The sequence below is a fragment of the Cryptotermes secundus genome, unplaced genomic scaffold, assembly GCF_002891405.2.
Source record: "Cryptotermes secundus unplaced genomic scaffold, Csec_1.0 scaffold1654, whole genome shotgun sequence".
NCBI classification, from domain to species: domain Eukaryota; kingdom Metazoa; phylum Arthropoda; class Insecta; order Blattodea; family Kalotermitidae; genus Cryptotermes; species Cryptotermes secundus.
The window spans coordinates 52,257-75,912 of NW_019727804.1; the positions used below are offsets into that span (position 1 = coordinate 52,257).

Here is a 23,656-nt window from a genome sequence, read left to right on the forward strand (position 1 = left end):
TACTTGGAATGTTGGAAGTATGTATAGGGCAGGTTCGCTCTGGGTAGTGGTGGAAGAAATCTCAAAATTTAGGGTAGCTTTAGAGGTCATACAGGAGGTCAGAGGGGATGGAGGTGGCACTGAATCGGCAGGCAAATATACATTTTTCTATGGAAAGAAGAATGAGAATCATGAATTATGTACAGGTTTTCTCATACATAAGAGAAACATATCAGCAGTTAAGAGAGTAGAGTTCGTTAGTGATAGGATATCATATATAATACTAGGAGGTTGCTGGTGTGATATAATTCTTAATGTTCACGCCCCCAACAGAAGACAAAATTGATGACATAAAGGACAGGTTCTATGAAGAACTAGAACATTTATTTGATAAATTCCTGAAATACCATATAAAAATTTTGATAGAAGATTTCAGTGACAAAGTAGGGAGGGAAGATATTTTCAAACCAACAACTGGGAATGAGAGACTGCATGAAATTAGTAATGATAATGGAGTTAAGAGTAGTAGACTTTGCCACATCAAAAAATCTTACTGTCAAAAGCATAATGTTCCCACATCCTAATATTCATAAAGGTACTTGGACATCTGATGGGAAGACGCACAACCAAATTGAAAATATTTTGATAGACAGGAGATGGCATTCAAGTATACTCAATGTCTGATCATTCATGGCAGCAGACTGTGATACTAACCACTACCTGATGGTGGCAAAGTTTAGGGAAAGACTGGCAGTGAGTAAACAAACAACGCACAGAGTTCATATGGAGAGGTTCAATCTCAAGAAATTAAACAAGGTAGAGGGTAAGAAGCAGTATCGTGTCGAAATCATAAATATGTTCACAGCTTTGGAAAATTTAAGGGCTGAGGTGGATATTAATAAAGCTTGGAAAACTATTAGAAAGAATATAAAAATTTCTGCCAAAGAGCAACTAGATTATTATGAATTGAAGAAGCATAAACCATGGTTTGATGAAGGATGCTCAAAATTATTAGATCAAAGGAAACAAGCCAGGTTGCACTGGTTATAGGATCAAAGCAAAATAAATATGGATAATGTAAACAATATAAGATGTGAAACCAACAAGCATTTCAGGAATAAAAATAGGGAATATCTGAAAGGCAAAACTGATGCGCTTGCAATGAACACTAAGAATAAGAACATTAGAGACACAGCAGAGGAATGCATTCTAGGATATTGGTGGGAAAGCCAGAAGGAAGGACACCACTAGGAAGATCAAGATGTAGGTAGGTGGACAATATTAAAATGGATCTTAGACAGGATGGGATGGTATGGCATGGATTGGATTGATCTGGCTCAGGATAGAGACCAGTGGAGGGCTCTTGTGAATATGGTAACGAACCTTTAGGTTCCAAAAAATGGTGGGAGGTTCCTGAGTAGCTGCACAATTGGCAGCTTCTCAAGAAAGGCTCAGTTTTATGAGTGAGTGAGTGATAGCTACTATTTTTGACATTGTCTATTACCTTGAATTTTTTTGTATACTGGATCTCTTTCCATCACCAGGTCCAGTGATTGAGAACAAGTCTTTCTAAAAGTTCCAACTGAATAGGAATCTCTCCCCCCTTATGCCAGATGGCAGAAACATATTCAGTTTCCAAAAAAGTACTTGAAACAATTCAAGAAGAAGGACCATGTCCAAAATAACAGTCACGTTTACTGTAACATTATTGTCACATACAATCAGAGTTAGCTTGCACAAGAATGGAGAGGCTGTTTTCATAAAATAGAATAATTAACTGTCTAGCAGAAAAAGTAGAAAGGTTGCCATGTCTTAACACATGTCTCAATTACATATAACAGTAGATCAGCATCCAAGAATCAAAGAGTTTAGATCATAATAGGCCTAAAAGAACATGCCTCTTTGACTCAGTTGGTTTCCTATTCTTCAGCCAGCCAAAGGATTCTCAGGGAAGCAGAGATAAAGGTTGGTAGGAATGGAGGGCTTGTTCCCTCACTATGTCTTCCTTGCCTAACTGCTCTAACATTGTAGAACAAATAAACAACAGGAGTGGAAGTGGGGAGATATGGTATGGGGGGAGGGGCAGAGGAAAGGTAGGTAGTAGACAGAATGTGGGGCTGGGGGAATCCATATGAATTATTTGTCTGGCTCCACTACAGTCAAGAAATGGTTAAAATTTACAATTCCCATATTACATGTCACATCAGAGTTCAAAGTGCAGGAAGCAAACCTGGTGGTTATGCTGACTGGGCAATGGACGTCTCCAGAACGGTACAGCACTTTGCATCTGCAGTGCAAGGTTGCTGCTGAAAGCATCCTGCATCAAGTTCTGATGCTGCTGCTGGTGGTGTTGCTGCAGAACCATACCCATGGATGGAATTGTGGTGACAACAGGTGGTGGAACAAAAGTAGTTGGCTTCTTCTTCTTACGTTTCGTTGCTGCTGCAGACGCTACAGGATTACTAAACCGACAGTTAAATACACCTGGGATACCGCCATGGTGGTATGGGTGGTAGCCATTGTTGTGACGCTGGTAACAATTGGTTTCACTAAGCTTGCCATTGCAGTCCATGTCCTGACACATAAATCAGTTTATCAGACAAAACAGTGCAACTCTGGACATTGTAATAAATACCCGTGCAATGTATTCATATTTTCATTATTTCCATACGAAGGAAAAATCCTAATTACATTGTATAACTGAACATCATGGATGAGTTGGTAGCCATCCAGCTTCATATTTTGGAGTTCCAGGGTTCAAATTTTAGCCCACAGACTGGATATTCATTGTTTCCCTCAGTCCCTCCATATAAATGTCAGGATAGGACCTCAAATCAAGCCATAAGCACTTCCTTCCATATTCTTTCATTATCTAGTAATCATCCTATCATTTGTCATTACATATAGTCTGAACCACTGACAGTACAGATAAACAAAACATAAAGAAATACAGTAGAACTTGGTTATAACATCATCAAAGGAACCTAAAAATAGTGTCGTTATAAACGAATGTCGTTGTAACCGAAATGGGCACTTCCAGAGTAGCCTTATGTTAGTCACGTAAAAATATACCAAAAACCGAGTTAAAATGTTGCATTTTTTAGTGAAATACGTAGATAAGTACAGACTAACGTAACATTAACGTGGAATTGCCCAAATGTGTAATATCAAAGACATATTACAGCGCTTTTCACTGACAATACACACCGCACTAATACTGTATATTAAAGGTAGGCCTACTCACCAAATTACAGTAGATTACATCAATTGTTGTGCCTTACTGTACCTAGATACGAGTACAGTAATCAGTTATCTTCATCTGTTTCCTGTTACTTGCCCAATACACACTTTCTAAATTACGTTCAATGTCCATATCAGAGAAATTCAGGAATGAAAATGACGTTACATACGAGGTTGATGCATTTGTGCATGTCGTACTAAGCAAGGTATAAAAACAGATGCTTTATGAGGAATTAGTTCGTACCATTGAATATTTGACGCAATAGACAAGGTGTCGCAGAAACCTATGTTGCTATAACCAAGTTTTACTGTAGTTTGATTTGTTTCATTCTGGTCCATCACACGAGCCTGCATGGTTTACGAATTTTAATTATTGACAATCTAAAAAACTTTTATTTGGCATCAAGGAATTTTATACAATTTTTTAAAAAACTTTACATTCCCAGGAAACTGCTGTGTTTGTGATATGTTCTATTCTGTGTACTATGTATTGTAGCATATAAGTGTACGTACTTTATGTGTAAACAAATTATGTGATGGTGGTTTCCTATTTGTAGTGATGTTTGCCCTCTGAAGATGGTCCACAGAGACCGAAACATGTAAGGGTGTTAAGTTTTTATGTAGTAAAAAACTTACAAGTCACATTGGATGGAGTGATTTATAATTGTAAAGAAATAAATCTTACAACTCCACTGTACTCTCAGTTCCTGTGGGGATGTAGGGAAGGGGTGGCACAGATGACTAAAAATGATGGGCATTGCAAGAAACTGCAAATACCCACTATCCATGCTACCTTCAGCCCTGAAAACCATTTCATTATTAATATTTAGTGGCCATGCTGTTGGTCACTAGGCAATGAAACAAAAATCTATCCCACATATGAAGAAAGCGGCAGAAGGTCAGCAAGAAAAGCAACAAACTAATCAACTAGAAAGTTGCACCAGGGTGAGATGACATACAGCATGAATCACTGCAAATCATGTAATGGGCAACACTTAACAATCCCAAAGAACACAGTGTTTCAGAAACGAAACACTGCGTTCTTTGGGATACTGGATGATGGATGCAGTCAAAAAAACCAGGGATCCCAAATTCTATGTATTGGTTTTTAAATTTTGTGTTAATGAACTTGGCCTGAATTAAAACATTGTTTGCTGAGTGTTGCAAAATGAACTGTATGCCATTTGTACATTGAGGTGTTATTGCACACACAAACAAGTACTGCAGCATAAGACTTCATGAGGCCCTCACAAATCTTTTTTTAAAAAAGGATTCTACAAAGAACAATTAATAAGGATAAAGATTTTCATCTGAATAATTACATGGGCAGACTTCTTCATGATATAAGACAATTTAACAAAAAATGTAACAAAATGTTGCTTAAAAAATACCATAGTTTGACAAAAAGAATTGTAATTGAACTACTATTAAATGTTAATTTACTTGAGGAGATGTGAATATATGTGGGCAAGAATTAACTTTATTGTAACATGAATGGACAGAGGAATGCTAGGTACCTGACTGTTAAACACCTTGCAACCGAAGGCACACAGGGCAACAGTGGGAGTGCAGCATTTTCTATGTGGCCAGCGCCATGACCACTGCTATGCAATCACTCAGTAAACATGTTCCAACAATATAGGCTGTTTTCTGTGCATGGTTGGTGCGAAGGCTATATAATGAGAATAACACCAGTAATTCAGTTTTAGTGTGTTTTGGAGTATTTGAGAGTGTCTGAGTGTTTAAGTAACAGTAAGAGTGGCAGCAAAGGGAAGTGCATAAAAGAACTGTGAAGATTTAAAGTGTGTATTGAAGACTGTGTTTATGTGTTATAATTGGAGTGTGTGATCCAGTGACACTGTTAATTTCTGTGTTGAGATACGTTACACATAGAGGACTAGTGTGTGCGTGCAACAGTGTGGTGTGTGTAAATCAGCGATAGCATTGTAATTTGATTGTAATTAAGAGTGTGTGTAACCAAGCTGCTAATAAATCAAATCAACCAACCAAGAACCTGTCATTTCATCATGCGTACCACCCTACATGTGACAGCATCTTCATGCATGCAAACCTGCACAAATACGATGGATGGCAACAATCATACAGCGGCAGTGCAACAAGCAACATGGTCTTACAATTTGCTCTCAAGTGTTACAGATGTCTCTGTGTGCATTGTGTCTGTCACTCCAGCTTAACAAGATGTGATAAGATATAAGTTATCATCCAAGTTTTACTGATATGTTTGTCTCATCGTTGATGTACTTTCTCAGTATTTGGAGGTCACTCAGACTGAAAAGACCTTACACCATACCTTACTTAGCATACACATATATCTGACATATAATGTGTACTCGCAGTTAGGTGCATAGGCACCTGTGTTTTAATGAAATCAGCCAACTCCATCTTCAGGATGCCACTGTTACCCATCTACCAGACTACACAGCATCACATCCCAAATGAATGTTGGTAAACTACCAATCTATAACTAAACACGCGACGTACCTGGGCAAAGGGGAACCTGATTGCTAGCCATGCATTTACTCTTTACAAGGCGACGAGTACAAGAAGGTGATACCTGATTTTTATTTCCTGTAAGCTGATCATCCAATTTGCTGCCCTGTTGAATTTCTCCATAGCTATTCCCAGATAAATGCTGAGTTGAATCACAATTATTGTTGTACGAGTTTGGTCGACCTCCCGCCTCATAACGCAACCTGCAACAGTAACATCAACCCATTAGAATTTCTGATATACACTCCACAGCAATGTAAATAAGATCTAAAAGTTTGTGATGATGGAACATTAATACAAATATTATGTTTCTGTATGGGTGTGAAACTTGGTCTCTGAAATTAAAGGAGGAACATAGACTGAGGGTGTTTGAGAACAGGGTGTTGAAGACAGCATTTGGACCGAAGAGGGATGAAGTAACAGGACGTTGGAGAAAACTGCATAATGAGGAGCTTCATAATGTGTACTCTTCTACAAATATAATTAGACTGATCAAGTCAAGAAGGATGAGGTGGACAGGGCATGTAGCACAAATGGGGGAGAAGAGGAATGCATATAGGATATTGGAGGGAAAGACAAAAGGAAAGAGACCACTGGGAAGATCATGTCGTAGGTGGGTACACAATATTAAAATGGATTTTAGATAGATAGAATGGGATGGTATGGATTGGATTGATCTGGCTCAGGATAGGGACCAGTGGAGGGCTCTTGTGAACGTGGTAATGAACCTTTGGGTTCCATAAAATGCAGGGAAATTCTTGAGTAGCTACAGATTTGGCTTCTCCTCAGGAAGGGCTCAGCTCCATAAGTAAGTAATTATGTTTCTGGATATTACCTTAAAACCAAATGGGTTAAAAGAGTACCATGCCAGAAGTCCTTTCTTGTGCCATGAGACTGTACATGTGATGAGTTAAATACAAGTAGTTTCTTGTGCATTGGGAACATATATGTGATGAGTTCAATACAAGTCCTTTCTTGTGCTATGGGAATGTATATATGATGAGTTCAATACAAGTAGTTCCTTGTGCCATGGGAACATACGTGGTGTGTTCAAAAAGTATCGAAACTTTGGTCGGCAGAAATAAATTTACTGATTTGGAGGTACAAAACCCTAATCCCCTTCAAAGTAGTCTCCTTGGTAATGCACACACTTCTCCCAGCGCTTCCGCCATTGTTGGAAACACTTCTGAAACACGTCTTTTGGAATGGTGATCAGCCGGGCCGTTGCATTCCGCATGATGTCTTCTCTTGACTCAAATTGGGTTCCTTTCAGCGACATTTTCAGCTTGGGAAATAGCCAGAAGTCACACGGAACCATGTCGGGGGAGTAGGGAGCCTGACGAACCACAGGGATGTTGTGTTTGGCGACATAAGTCTGAATCATATGCGCAGAATGGGCGGGTGCATTATCATGATGGAGCTGCCAAGTTTTTGCTGCCCACAGATCCGGTTGTTTGCACCGCACAGCGTCATGAAGGCGATGGAGGACCTCCTGGTAGTATTCCTTTGTGATGGTTTGGCCTTGTGGTGCGTACTCATGATGCACAACCCCATGGGAGTCGAAGAAAACGGCCAACATGACCCTGACATTGCTGCGGACCTGCCGTGCTTTTTTTGGCCTCGGGGATATCGGATGTTTCCACTGTGACGACTGCATCTTGGTTTCCGGGTCGTACCCATAAACCCACAACTCATCGCCTGTGATCAGTGTTCAAAAAGTTGGGGTTACTGTTTGCATTGTCCAGCATGTCCTGTGCGATTTCCAGACGGTGTTGCTTCTGCTCCATTGTTAGCAGTTTTGGTACGAACTTCGCAGACACTCTCCTCATGCCCAAATCCTCGGTCAAAATTGAATGTACTGATCCAATGCTTACCCCTATTTTGTTTGCAAGTTCTTGGACTGTGATATGATGGCCCTCCATGACCAAAGTCCGCACTTGCTCAATGACATTCTCATTTTGGCTTACTGAGGGTCTGCCTGAACGCGGTTTGCTGTCCACTGATGTGCAGCCATCTTTGAAGCGGTTGTACCACTCCTTTATCCATGAGTTGCTCATGGCATCGTCCCCGAAAGCCTGTTGAATCTTGCGAATGGTTTCCACTTGGGTATTGCCAAGCTTTTGGCAAAATTTGATGCAATATCGCTGCTCATGTTCCGTCATTTTACACCTTACTGGAATCCGACGAGCGCTCACTACACGTCCTCACTCATAGGCCGACTGCCAGTGACTGACGCTTTCTGCAGGCAGGAAAAAATTCACGACTGCGCATGAATGTCCCCTCCACATCTCCACCGAAGGGAGCCTCCCGCACTTCATTGATTTACGCGGGAAAAAAGAAGGTTCGATACTTTTTGAACACACCACATATATGTGGGACTTCAATAGAAGTCCTTTCTTGTGCCATGGGAATGCATGTGTGGTGAGTTCAATACAAGTCCTTTCTTGTGCCATGGGAATGTTCATGTGACTAGTTAAATAGAAGTAGTTTCTTGTGCATTGGGAACATATATGTGATGAGTTCAATACAAGTCCTGTCTTGTGCCATGGGTATGCATGTGTGGTGAGTTCAATATAAATACTTTTTGTGCCATGGGAATGTATATGTGGTGAGTTCAATACAAGTTCATACAAAGGGACATGAGAGCTTGGATTTGCTATTTTACTTATTTATTTATGGTTTATTAATTAGGCTGCCATGAACATGCTATGAACTACATAGTCAAATGGTGAGATGATTAACAAATAATGAATCAGAAAGGATGTGGGAAAAACAGGATGAGGTACTATCACAACATTTGCATAAGGGGACTGATGAAAACCATGAAAGAGCTCAGTCAGAGAGGCTGGTGTCCCAGTCAAGAATCACACCTCCGAAATACAAGTCAGGAGTGTTACTGTTCAAGCTAACTTGCTTGGTCAAAACTCCTATTAAAATCACTACTGATGTATTTCAGCAAAGACAGTAAACATTACTGTCTTCTGTGATATGATACTTTGTAGTCTGGTACTCTGTTGCTGTAGAGGAACATATTTCCTCCATCTTCTTCCCTGAAGCCATAGGCAGTATGCCCTGGAAGTTCAGACCACATGTTGTTGCATCCCAGAAGACAGTGAACTTCAAAATTTCTGCCATGAGAGCCCCATGTTTTGCAAAGACATTATAGTTACCCTTTGCTAGTGACCAAACTCTCAGAGCATAACACTGGATGATTATGAACTGAAAGTGTGAAGTTAGCCTCAAGTTTCATCCAATTTCATCTCAACTCACTATACACAAGGATCTGGGAGAGAAGCAGAGCATTTCCAATGGGCTTGTTATTAATAACTGCAATTATACAAACCTCCTGACATGAAAGTACCGGTAGTAGAGCAGCATGAAAGCTATTCCTGTAGAAAATGACATGAAGACAACACTGGGGATAGCATTACTGTACCAAGGCGCCTCACCCCATACACCTACAAGCCATGCCACAACAAGTAGAGCATTTTCCAGGAACATGACTACATAAAACGTAGCCATTTTTTGCCGTGGATTCACCTCCTATAAAAATAAATTAAACAATTTTCAAGCACATCATACTGTCACTGCACGTCATACTGATTATGATGTAAAACTGATATCTGATGTCTAAATTGTAGTATCTTCTACATACATACATTAAAGAAACACAAAAGCACAAGGTAACACCAGTCTATGAGACTTTATGTTCTCACAGCAGTGAATATGGATATTACATTTATCTGGGATGGTATGCCATGTAGTCAGGTACACAGGTATCAGCATTTCAGATGAATTTACTGCCTTCATCTTCGGGATAGAAGTCAAATCCAGCCTAGCAGAAGCCTGGAGACATGGCTCTGTAGGCCAGCTTCAACTTCTGTCCCAAATATGGCTGCAACAGATTACTCCGAAATGTTGGCCCCTGTCAACCAAACTACACAGCATCACATATAAAATCATAATCTTCTTCTAGTCCTGAGTACAAATGATCAAGAGGTCAATTAATACTCAGATAGGTAAAGAAACGTCCAATTGGATTTGTGTTGTCAAAATTCAAATATGGACTTTGCTACACACACTCCTCTTTATATTTTACCAGCAGGAATGAAACATGAAAGTTCAGATTAAATAACTATCTAATCTTTACAATCAAAAGATATTAATTTGAAAATTGCCTTAGAACAAGGCTGAATTGTGGGCTATGTAATGAATCTTCAGATTCTGTAACAATATGAAAATTCTTCATCATGTGTCCATTGCCCATGGAATAATATCAGTACAGCAATTCTTTACCAACTGCAGGAGTTATGTTTCTGAAAAACACTGCGACTTGAAAACCACGGTTAAAGAGAACAAGGCTTCAGAGAAAATTCAGGGTTTGGGGAACTGCAGTCATTATCAGTACTCACCAGAGACTAACTATTTTGCCTCTTATTCAATGCACACAAGAAAATGTGTAATAACTTAGCAAGTAACTAACTCCATGGAGACAAGTTCTTATTGAAAAACCAACAGCTGCTCAGCTAGTCAAGAATTTCCCAACATTTAAGCTTCATAACCATGCCACTGAGCCCCATCCAAAGCCAGATAACCACCTCATCCTGTTTCTCTAACATCAGTGTGGCATATTTCAAAGCAAAAACTGTGGAGCGAGAGAAACACACAACAATGGAGTAACTGCTGGAAGCGGGGAATGTGCAGTCCGTGCCAAGGCTATAAAATGAGGACCAGCTGGCAATAAGGGAGAGTCCTGAGACAGCAGTTAGAAGAGTTGGAGGTCTGTGTGAGATGGCTACCAGCTTGAGAGCAGAGGATCATCCACTTTTATTCGATGTTACCAAACAGTACAGTGAAAACTGCGACTGAGAAGACCAGTCTTTTTGTGACACTGATTTGTAAAGTGTAGTCATGAGTTGTTTAAAGAGTCCAATAAATCCAATTACCGATCGAAACTCCATCTATAGTCATTGGATCACGTGAAAATATTATACTTCCACTTAAGTCTAAGTCTTCCTAGTGGTTTTTTCCATTTCTGGCTTTCCCACCAAAACCCTGTATTCATGTAGGCCTTCAGATAAAGTTGGATATGAGGTTTTCATGGTGTTCACCACGAAAAGTACAGTCTTCTGGATTGCAACGTTGTACTGTTCAGGGAAAGTCTGATCTTCTCGAGTAAAGACGGAAGTGATTATTGCTCCAAAATGTTGGGCTTTCTCCAGACTACATGACATTAAAACACAGAAGACTATGCCTTTCATGTAAATTGTCCACTGATGACCAATTTTAACCACAAACAGAAAGTGTTCACAAATATCCGTAACACTCCCAAAATCCATTCATCAGTTTTTGAGTTACTATTAACACATGAGGATAGGAGGATTGTTACACAAACATGACAAAACTAATTAACACACTTCTGCAAATTTTCATTCAGAAGTCACTTAAAAAATGTTAGAAATACATATAGTACAATTATGATATGAAAGTGTGCACAAATTAAAACTTACAGATACATAAAGAAAATGTTCCAGCTGGCAGAGCTCGATACAAATGTAAAAATGTGGATACCTGAAATGCACAATTAGTAAAACTGTGGTTGGCAAAGAACTGCTGCAGTTTGCTCAGGTTAAAAACGTGTGAAACTGTAAACACATGCTCTCTATTCATATCCGCAGCACAGAGGACAGGCTCTCTTCAGGCTTTCCTTTACAGGAAATGTTACCGTGTCACAAGATTTAGCAAGTAAACAAACAGCAGATATGTTGTTTGGTTCACAATGTAGCATGTAGACCCTTTGCTAAGTAATGACTCTGTAAACAACAGCTGTTGCTGGGTAATGGGTGACAACATACACTCACGCAACAATAGAAGAGCTGCGTTTTCTATGTGGTCCATGCCAAGGCTACATAAGGCATAGAGGGGAGTGAAACAAGTTCAGTTGAGTTGGGTGGAGTTAAGCGAGTTCGTTGGTGAAGGAGTGAGTCCGTCAGAGGACTACTGCGGTTCAGTCCTTGTGACCATTGCTGTTAGGAGTTTGTGGCTGAGGTAAAGCATGGGGACACTTTGGGAACCCTGAGTAAGGTGAATGTCCACCACTGAAAACTGTTACCAGATGACTGGTGAAGACACAGCACACTGAGAAGGTTCAGTACATGTAGTGAACTGCAGAGTGCATGAATTTGTGATAGCTCTATAGTTATTTGTAGTAATGAGTTGTGTGTATAAGTGTTCAATAAATCCAATTACAAATCCAAACCCAATGTATAGTCAGTAAACACATGACAATATATAGCGTGTGGAGCTTGAATTACTTGATTAGTGTGGTATTATAATTTTCATATTTCATCTAAAGTCCAGACCACAATGCAGGTTCCACACATTCCCTTCATTGTGATGTCTCTGTATTGCTCAGCATCCCATCTAATCAGAAACACCAACTGTACAAAAGTTACAAGGATGCCACTTCTATTCTACACACACTGTTCAGACTTAATTAGATTTGGTTTTAGTTAGTTTAGTTTAAGTATGGTTATCTCATCTAATTTCATTACATTCTGGTAACCAATCACATAATTCTGTTATAGGAACATTCAAAACAGCATATGCAGAGTTCAGGTTTCCTACAATACTAAATGTCAGTGCCAGCAAAATAAATACAAAAAGTTCTGTCTTCTGTGATACGTCGCCACACAGTCTGCTGAAAGTCAACCGATGTTTCAGAGCGACATATCACCTCCAGGAAGTTTGCCACCTGATTTCACACTGATATCTTGCTTGGCTTATTCAACCCTGAAGATGGAGGTGATCTGTTCCTCTGAAACACTGGGTGACTTTCAACAGAGTACATGGCATTATATCCCAGAAGACAGTGCTCTTCACTGTGACAACTTCAAATCCTATAAAATAGATACAGAAATGGGCAAAACAAAAAAAAACAGCAATGATTTTGTCACTGCACCCTATTAATCAAGTGATATGTCATTTAATGACAGCCATCACAGCGTGCTAATTGAGCAATGACATACAACAGTCTAGCATTACCACTAGTGTCCTTTACCTGAAGGTTGATGTACGAAAAGATATATACAATGGCAATGAGGGCTGAGAAAGCTGCCTTACGCCGTCTGGAGATTCTTTCGCCATGGAATACATTTTTCGGTGAGATCAGCCACAGAAACATAGAAATCCAATGAAGGCCAATTACAAGAAAAACCCAATGTCCATACAGTGTAGCGTATACAGTTAAAGCTGTCACACGTGCTGACACTGTCCCAAGTCTCCAAAGAAATTGGAATATTACACCAAGCCATGTTAGAACTAATCGATGCACATTCTGAAGACGTACGTTCTTGCTAAAAGAGGCCAATGCCCAACAAACACTAAACAGAGACAGAACTGTGGAGACAATATTGAGGTCACTGAATTCTTTAGGCGAGGTTTCCTGCCACAATAAATACAGTTGGACTAGTAACATAGGGGCTGCTTCACAGAAGGCATGGAATAAACGCAACATGCACAGATCTCGTACTTCGTGTTTCACGTAGCGAAGATCCACGGGGATGAATAACTTGAAATAACGCCACAGAATGCCACACTGAATGACATGCAGTGCTACCACAAGCCACTGAAAACACTGTTCACCACTGTTACGAGAACTTGTTGCAATTTCAGTTTCACTCTTCGATTTCTCTTTCATGCGTCTACGATTCTCACTTGCATGAATGTACCATTTGAGGGAGATCGCTTGACTTATAACCAGAGAAGCGGTAACAAAAGTCATTGATACTGCAAACCAAACAATACGACCTCTTTCAAACAGTGCATAGCTCATCACGACATCGAACACCACGTCACAAAAATATGAAGCTAAGGATATGATATTGAATAGCACATCACATAATGGAAGAAATTCGTAGTGAGCCATAATGATTTTGACTGCTTCACCCTATGGATCAGCGGCATTCTTATGCAGAATTACCATATTCAGGTCATGTATTAATCATTACAACGGTAATTCCGAAATTAACTCTGAAATTACAGAAGACAACGCGAGTGTTTCCTTTGTCATTCACAATGTGTAGGCCGATCTACATCCATCGTCGTATACATCTTCGAGATCTGGAATATTTACTTCTTTTCTTCCTCTGGAATGCCAGGAATGTTGGCTAAAAACAGTGTATCTCGCATTCTACAGCTATGATATTGTACTTTTATAAACGTAAGCAAGCGCCTGTCTAACTAACCATATATATTTTGATACTATCGTGATAAATTTACGTACAAAAAATTTAAAAAATTCAAAATATTCTTTATACCACACACCACACACACGCCATTGTTGGTAATTCATATTTCACGTCATCTAACGGCAAAAATGTAAACTACTATGAATTTTCAGTGGAATGTAGTTTACATAGGTTACAGAGCAGAGCGAGCAGAGCTTGCAGGCTTGCAGTTGAGGGCCTAGAATGCTGTGCTGTTGTAGATGAACAAATTTTAGTTTTTAAACGGTAGTATTTCAGTGTATTTTTTTTTTTAGCTTTTATGTATTTTCTGTATTCCAGCAGTGAAACAGTCAGCAGAAACAAACAATTGAGATTGGTTAGAAATTGAAAAAAGTATTTTTATTTACAGACAGTAACATATTTTGAACTTATGTAATTCATCCATAGTACATATTAGGAAGAACAGAAAAAGCTTTAACTCCTCATATTAATTCCCACAGAACGTCTTTAGAGAGCGTTTCTGAACAATCACAGGACCAATATTCAGGTCTCCCCGGCAAAAGCAATGGGAGAGGATTAGATGGTGTTATAGAAATGAACATTTTGACCCTTGAACTTGTATAAATCTTTCTAGCATGAATAATTTTGAAGATTGAATCCAAGAAAAATTTACCAACAGCAGCAAGAAAACTGATGATAGTATAAATTCATTGTTACATTTATTACACCAAACATCCAAATCTGATTAAAAAATAGCAGGGAGTACCCGAGCTAAACATCATGCAAAGGATCTCATTGACCAAGAGAAAAACATAAATACATAGATTTGTCACTGATTAACAGAATGTCAAATCCTGTATTTATAATTACCATCAACCAATACCCAAAGCCCTTCAGATTCATTATGAACAAACTAAAAACATCCTTGAAGGATATTTCCCTGTAATAGGCTGAATTCCTTCTTTTAAATAACCTTTATTTACTTTTTTGGTTGTAAAAGTCACCACACTTCACTCAAGAAACCATACTAGCTGAGGCAGTCAGGCACTTCCTTCTCACCACAGAGGCAGAGTCAGTCCCTGGTAACTTTATGAAGGATTAATGGTTAATTTGCACTGGAGCAAGTTATTTTCTGAGCTGATTTATTTTTATCCTACTAATCATCATACCACCATTTCTCTATACTCATCTACCATCTAAGGAATGCAGTAGCCCTGACCACGAAGCAGACTGTTGACTGTAAAGTTGGGGTCTTCATATCTGACCCAGCTTGCAGCTGGTTCAAGAGTAAGAAAGTTAGTTTATTTTGGTCAGTGATGCAAATATTGTAACTTATTCCTTCACAGGTAAAAGAAACTCATAAAAGTGGGAGTTATACTATTTAGATTTCTGTGGTTGTAGTTCTGATGGATTTGGATGATTTGATAGAACCTAATTTCTGTCCGTGAGACATGAAACAATTTCGTTTTATTCCAATATTAGAAAATACAGTAGAAATGTAAAACAGAATATGGACTTTCAGTCATTAAAATCACTTTAATAATTTACTAATCAGCTAAATTTAGGTGTTTACACATAAAAATATCCATACAAATTTTATGTTTCTGGACATTATCCATTGTCCTGTTTTCATCTATTTCCTCAAATAGGGACAAGCTATGTTGACTGGGGTCAACTGAATAAGTTTTTCCTGAAGATGAACAGAATCCATCTTGTAGCATAAATTAGAATCTTATAGAATAAATTATGCACAAAAAGAAAAACATAAACCATTTCACATATTCTGTACAATATACAATGTTAAGCATTATTATGCTTATTCAGTTCATTCGGTGTTTTGCTGAAATAACTGTTTTAAATTAAAAATAAGCTTATTGAATTGCAAAGACTGCCACTGGGAATTTTGTCTACTGTTTATGTCCTTTCCAGGCTTGTTTCTGTGGCAACATCCCACATAGCACGCTGTTTCGCCAGTCTTTCAGACAACACTCACTCCTAAGTGAATATCACATTGCTGGTGATGCTGATATTTATACAGCACTCGATGTCCAACCCACTTGCAGATCATCATGTGCGCTAACCAATCACATTGCTGGCAGCACTTGTATTTAAACAGCATTCGATGTCCAGCTCACATTTAGATCATAACGTGCACTAGCCAGTCAGCGCTCACAGTCGCAACTGCAAGTTTCACTCCTCCATCAAGCATGGTATAAAAGGCGGAGCCCAAAGCTCACAATCATCAGTGACCACATCAGCCAGTCAGCCATCACACTTAGTCCAGAGTGATCGGTCTTCGGAGTCATCGGCTCTTCACTGCGTCAGGGATGGCTGCCTCGGCTCTCTGGCGGTCAAGCCCAACCCACTGGGCAACTGGCGCAGCTGCCACCACTCCAGCAACCACGCTCCATGACCAGACGTCTTCCAGCAACCATGCACTGCAACCAGGCAACCTCCAGCAACTGCCGCACTGTGACCAGACAACTAACTCAGCTGCTGCCACTCCAGCAACCACGCTCCGCGACCAGACATCTTCCAGCAACCACGCTCTGCGACCAGGCAACTTCCGACAACTGCCACACTGTGACCAGACAACTCAGCTGCTGCAACATTAGCCAACACACCATAGCCAACATCTATTTCTACTAGCGCATGCAACCCTACATCACCGGCCAGACAGACCAGCCAAACGGCCATAAAACTCTATCTACCGCGGTGGAACCAATGGCCCTTTTCTGGGCCCGCAAACTTTCCGAAGTGGTTGTCTATTGGAGTATCGACAGTCCCACAGTTCCTTAAGTCTACCAGGACAAGATATTCAGCAAAATAGTTATGGACCAGAATTCATTTTTATTTTTCCTCAAAAATGTTACATGCATCTCATCAGTAGGTATACAGTACAGATGTCCATAGTAGAAGTGTTTGCAATAATTTTCTGCATTCCACCAATTTGAATTACAGCAGTTAAGAAAAATACATAATAATGTTTAAGGCAAAATTAGAGAAAAAGTTTTTTAATCTAGTGGAATGTAAGAACCCTCCTTTGCGTTAACACAAAGAACCTTCATAAATTCATAGAATTTGTGACTACTAAAGTATTAAAGCTAGTGCAGTGAGTCAAAATTGTTCTTAGAAAATGTAAATAGAAAAAAAAAAGAAGTTTGGATTAATGTAAACATTATTGCTACCAAATGGTGGTATAACTAAGGTTCATGGTTTCTTCAAAATAATATGATTAAATACAAGAGCATTCATTTGTTTTGTCAGATGTCCTTATTTTCTTTAAGTAAATCCTGGTTTTATTTTGTAAGAAATTAAATTACTTTCCATGCTTCAACATAAAAAAGCTATTTAACTATACACTCAAAATTCTGGTTATTACCATCTTGGTACTTTGCAACATAATGCAACACAACATGAGAGTGTTTTATACATATTGTAACGTGGATGGCGCAACAGGAAGTAGGGGTCACATGAACTCTGCGTTTCTGCGAGTGACATCACATACCCTCACTCCTTCCATCATTACGCAACGCTTGGTAAACACCCCTCCCCACAAGGCTGTAATGTCATGCAACAGGCGAGTCCGTGCAGCGACTGTTGCTAGGCAATCGGTAAACACGGTGACTATGCAACAAGGAAGCGAGGTGCATTTTCCGCTGTCAACTGAGGGTTTATAAGAGAAACTGGAATGCCTAAGCGATGCAGTAGAAGTCTAGCAGTCACCGAGGGCAGTTGAAATGCAGCGGCCCCTGAAGCCAGTTAATATTTGGAGCATTCGGTGCAGTGGAAGTCTGGCAGTTGCCGAGATATAGTGGAAGCAGTAATTGTGATATTGCAAGTGATAATAAGTGTAAAAGTGTGTGATTGTAGAAGCAAAGCACAATAAATAATCACTGAATCCAAAACGTATGGGAAATTATTCGCACCTTACCTATGAGACAGAAGTAGGTTACCAGGTAACACGCAACAATATTCATTTCTCATACCTACAGTAAGTCAGCAGTCCTCAGTGATCAAATAATTTGTCACTCTGACCCTAAAGTAGGAGGCAACATATTCCTCAGAAATGCTAATACCTATCTATTAAACTGCATGGCATTACATCCCAGACCATGATCTCCATATTCGCTGCCATAAGAACCTCAAATGTCACAACTTTTGTGTAGTCTTCACTTTGTTATTTTAATTTATATGGAACTGATGTAACACTTTGTCAAGCCTGACTATAAATACCAAGAGTGTGTAGTGGCAAATGGAGTTACATAAAAATCCCCACATTTCCCTTTTGTGACTTTCAAAGTAGACAAGTGTTTCTTTTGCAAACCTTTCTTTCCTTGAAATATCAGCATGCCACATTTGATGACATGCTGTATTAATTAACAACAGATATCATATTAGAATGGATCTTAGAGAGATAGAATGGGATGGTATGGATTGGATAGATCTGGCTCAGGATAGGGACCAATGGAGGGCTCTTGTGAACACGGTAATGAACCTTCGGGTCCCATAAAATGCTGGGATATTCTTGAGTAGCTGCAGAATTGGTGGCTCCTCCAGAATGGCTCAGCTCCATGAGTAAGTATCTTAAACTGTACCAGTTTCAATACAAGTACATCCAGCCAGTCTAGTCATCAGTGTGCAAGGGGTTGGAACATGTACATTTTGAGGTCTAATGCCATGCAGATATTAGTGTTCATACACTGAATTGTTCTAGTGTTGATCATATCTTGAAAGCTGTCCTGGCTACATTAACTGACAATTATGAGTTTCAAAATGGCAGTGTGGTAACCTCTAGTGTCATCCCATGTTAAAAATTCATTCAATAGTTGCTGAAGATGTACAATCACAGAATGAATGAATGAATCAAAAACACTAAAAATTATTCTGGAGCTGCAAAATTTTGACAGCATAAAATCTCCTGATTTGAAATCCTGGAAATTTTGACCTAAATATACCTAGCCAGACATGCTTAATAATACACAGCAAACAATTTGCCAATTTCAGATGACTTACATTGATAGTAATTTATTTTATAACAGTTGTTAAGAACAAGCAGAGATCTGTACTAATGAACACTCGCATGAAAAAGTCTACTTTTGAAGAAAGCAGTCTTCTGGGATTTGGCACCATGTATATGTGGTGTTAACCGACGTTTCGGACGAACGTATCGCCTCCATCTTCAGGGTAGGAGAAAAAATATAAGGAATCTGCAAGCGAAGAGACCGTGAGAAACGGTAAAAGCAGACAGTCTGCAGCAGTTTCTTCATGAAAACAACCTTGAATTGGTTTCTCGTGCTCCCTACTCACCTGACCTTGCTCCTAGTGATTTTTGGCTTTACCCAACGATGAAAGACACTCTGTGTAGTCGCACATTCACCAGTCATGCCGCTATTGCATCAGCGATTTTCCAGTGGTCAAAACAGACTCCTACAGAAGCGTTCATACCGGCCATGGAATCATGGCGTCGGCGTTGTGAAAAATGTGTATGGCTGCAGGGAGATTACTTTGAAAAGTGACAGAAGTTTCAAATCTTTTGTATGATTATTGTATGAGAAAAAAAATCGGAGACCTTAGAACTTGAACACATAACGTATGTTTCCATTGCAACAAGAGAATACAGCAGTAATGGAAGAGACGGTTTTTAGTCTGTGCTGAGATGTTATAACCAGAACAAGTTAGCACTTGCAGTTAGATCCCTGTGTGGAGGTGGGTTCAAATACCTCCGTCTTAGTCCTGAAAGTTATAGGAGGTGACAAAAAGGTTATAATTGTGCCACCCTGTTCCTGGGGGATATAAATAACAGGAATCTGGTCCTGCAGGTTGGGGGAGTTTTGAATCTTTGACAGTTAATATATTGTCTTGAGTTTCATGGATTTCAGACCCAAAAATGACTGTGCTGGTGAGGACCAGCAGCAATTGCAAACGACAGACCTGTCCTCTCATCAGACATGGTGCCCCACATCAACTCACCCACAACTGTCTGACAGTAATAAAAATTTGGTCTTTTGCCCCAGATGAGTGCTTGACACCAAGGCAGTCTGGTTGACTGACTGTCAGTAACATAACTTGGACTCTGACTTTGAGTTGCAGTTAGTTATAGAACTGCTGATGTTCAGTCATTCTGAGCTGTTGCTATTAGAAGGTGGCAGCTGAGTCCAGGAACCCAGAGGAAGGGGAACGTCTGCTGTTGGAAGCCGCTACTAAGTAACAGCAGTGGAGGCATGACTGTGGACACTACCGTGTCTGTAATATTGAACTGTAAATTGTGGTCACATGATGTACCGAAGTGTGCAATAAATAAGTCATCAATCCAAAAACCTGCCTGTAGTTACACATCATACATGCAAGAGTATTAAATATTTTAAAAAAAGAAAAACACAGGTGAGATTTTAGGTTCTCAAGGCAACAACTGTCCTCTAGAATGTGATGCCATATAAGACTTGTAAATAAGTACCAGCATTTCAAAGGAACCTGCTGGCTCCATCTTCAGGATCAAAGGTGCTCTTCTACCCTGAAGATTGAGGCAGCAGGTTCCTCTGAAACAGTGGTAAGTAAATATCTACTAGACTACAAGCTGTCACATCCCAAAAGCTAGCATTTTTAAAAAGACTTCATAAATGGCTAGAATGAACAGTATTGAAGTTAAGTGAATTGTGTATATTTCTATGTAAATAAAAGGCAGTGAAACCAAAAATGTAACAAAAATTTCAAGTTATCCTACCATTCCTGGGTATGCAACTATCAGAAAATACCAATATTTTGTTAAAAAAATTGACATGAGGGTCAGCCAAAAAGTTCCCAGAATGGTGGTATAGCACTCTAATGGTAGGACATACAGCAACGCTTACCTAATCATGTTCAAAGTAGGACTCTTGCATGCACACACTTGCTCCATTGATCCTGTCATTGTTGGCTTCTTTTGGAATCTTCTGGAGCTCAGCCGTTGCATTCGATTTGATGTCCTCCGTGCTTGCAAAATGCGTCCCCTTGAGGCCCATTTTCAGAGTAGGGAACAGCCAAAAGTCACTTGCAGCGAGATCCGGAGAGTACGGTGGTTGAGTGATGATAGGAATGTTTTTCTCGGTGAGTTGCACAACAAGCAATGTGTGGCTTGGTATGTTATCATGATGCAGAAACCACTGTCCCTGCCACTTCCTCCGAACCACATCGTGCAAACTCTGCAAAACTTGCACATAGAAATGGCCAGTAACAGTCTGTCCAGGCGGTACAAACTCGTGGTGCACCAAACCATCGATGTCAAAGAATGCAATGAGCATCACTTTGTCTTTGGATCTGACAAGGTGTGAATTTTGTCTGGGGAGATGACGCTGTGTGCCACTCCGATGACTGCATCTTCGTCTCCGGGTCATAGGAGAACACCAATGACTCATCACCAGTGACGATCTTTTGAGAAACATCGGGTCCTGCATACTTTTGTCAAACAGATTGCCAGCGACCATCATGCAACATGCCATCTGATCCATGGTCAGCTGCCTCGGAACAAACTTCACACTGACGCGTCTCATCTTCAAATCATCGGACAAAATGGCATGAATGGATCCGTAAGAGATACCAACTTCTTGCTCCAACTCCGCAATGGTCATTCTTTGATTACATCAAAATCAGTTGTTGCACTTTTCTAATCATTTCTTCGGTTCTGGATGTCAAAGGTCTCCTGCTGTGCTGGTCATCCTCTTAACATCTCCTGCCCATTCTTAAACCCGGAAAACCAGTTGTACACTGCGGATTTCTTTAGTAAAGTATCACTGTAAACTTGCTGCAGGTCCGATTGCCTCTCTGAAGCAGATTTTCCCAATTTGCACATGAACTTGATGTTCGCATGCTGTTCCAACTGCAACATTGAGCCGAATGACCAACACTCACATCTAATTCAAACGGAACAGTAACAACACTGTACACTGAAACCTGTCCAGACCGGTTGCATCTGTGAGCAGACATGCTGAGCTCCCCACCACAACAGTGTGCGCGCTCTCTTCTCCATCTGCAGGGGAATTCGGGAAATTTTTGACTGCCCTACATAGTTGCTGCATAATTACTAGTAGATTTCATCTACTTCCTAACACAATTTTTTTCGTGGTTAAAGAATTCAACAAACTGAAGTAACATGAACCACCTATTAACATATATGGAACATTTCCTCTGCAGTAACACTCCATTAGGGTGTCTAAAGCATGCACCTTTGTTTAACTGTGTAGCTACACCCATTCTTACTTTCAGCACTACATGCATATGAGTGATCAATTATATGCTCCAGCTGCTTAAAACTCAGCAAAAGCACCACTGGTGTCCACTAGATAGGATGCCTGTTGTGCCTCGGAGTATGTCAAGTAATATAATTATTTAAAACTAATGAACATGAAGCAGATATGAGCAAGATGTATACTAAAAACCACTTGCTTTTCACATACTCATATAAGGGTGAATCTTTCATATGCTGAAATCTGGCCAATTTTCTTAAAAGTTTTGAGTTTATTTAATCTTTAACATACGAATGTTAGATATATCTAACAGGAAGTAACACTCCACTGTGGCCGAAGGTTAGATTTATCTAACGCAGTACATGTGCTCTCTTTTGGAGTGCTGACAGTTTGATCTTCTGGTCGAAACCACAAAAAACCCATGCAAGGTCAAGTCAGTGGTTCATTCATTAGCTCTGAACAATGAAATTGTTTATCACGGTACTGGTTTCGATACTATTTACGTTTAAATATGACTGTTCATGACCTGGTCAGCCAAATAGAGCACACTGAGAACTGAGAAGTAAATATTCATCTGAGCATGGAGATTAGTGCTACTTGAGCTTGCAAGGAAGTGGATCATTTTCAAGGATTGGTTTTCAGTAGCAAATTGTCAGTGAGAAAGTCAGTGTCAGATTATCAATTATTTATTTATAAAACATTCTTATTTTGTGTCTTCGTAGAGGTACAAAATCATTGAAGACAACAATGCACATTGGGCTTTATGGATAAATCTGACAGGATGGTAAATAGTTATGGAATTGCCCGCGGGACATGGAAATCGGCAAAGAAATTGTTTTGCCTCCTTCTAGACATGACTATTCTCAATGCCTATTTATTGCACAAGTCATATGGAAAAATGACATGTAAAAAATTCTGCAAAATCATAGTGCGAGATTTGCTTGTACAGTCGCATGAGGTGAATATCATGGTCAATGGTGTTTCTCGGGGGAAGCCAAGTTCATCTGGGGCCCAACTGAGTCGACTAGAGATGAAACATTTGCAACATTGGCCACCCAAAAGGAAACAAAGACGTCATGTGTGTTCACTAAATAAGAAAACCAGGAACACCCTCTTCTATTGTAAATTTGTGATGTTGGTCTGTGTGTCCAGGACTGCTTCGACCAGTGGCACACGCACGTCAAAGTGTGAGCACTGAATGGAGTTATCATAAACTGTGAAGTGACACAGTTCATACTCGCATACAGTCTGAACAAAGGATTATTTATAGTGAGATTAATTTTTACAAAATCAACATGTCTGAAGTTTCGAGAAAAAACTATGGGTAAGCCCTTTGGAATTTCATAATATATATAATAAAAGATATTTTGCAATTCATGACAAAATAATCACAGTATATTTTCATTTGTAAATATTGCTCTTTTCTGTATACATAGAAAATTTAATTGTTTTTCAGGCTGTTTTTAGTTCATATTT

General features: G+C 39.6%; 1 protein-coding gene and 1 long non-coding RNA gene across 2 annotated transcripts in view; one reads left to right on the top strand and one right to left on the bottom strand.

Annotated features, from left to right (window-relative positions):
• The window catches only part of LOC111865078, a 42,342-nt gene extending 28,274 nt beyond the window's left edge, over positions 1-14,068 (bottom strand). The window contains exons 1-4 of the mRNA XM_023852807.2: positions 12,791-14,068; positions 9,074-9,273; positions 5,795-5,933; positions 2,210-2,554 (exon numbers count right to left, since the gene is read on the bottom strand). Coding sequence (XP_023708575.1) covers positions 2,210-2,554; positions 5,795-5,933; positions 9,074-9,273; positions 12,791-13,657 — 1,551 coding nt within the window. The 5' untranslated portion in view covers positions 13,658-14,068. The remainder of the gene's footprint in view (positions 1-2,209; positions 2,555-5,794; positions 5,934-9,073; positions 9,274-12,790) is intronic.
• Positions 14,069-14,146: 78 nt separating this feature from the next.
• LOC117282360 lies at positions 14,147-17,581 on the top strand. Its single transcript, XR_004513089.1, has 2 exons — positions 14,147-14,243; positions 15,888-17,581. It is a non-coding gene; the product is annotated as an uncharacterized LOC117282360 (long non-coding RNA).
• Positions 17,582-23,656: the final 6,075 nt, after the last annotated feature.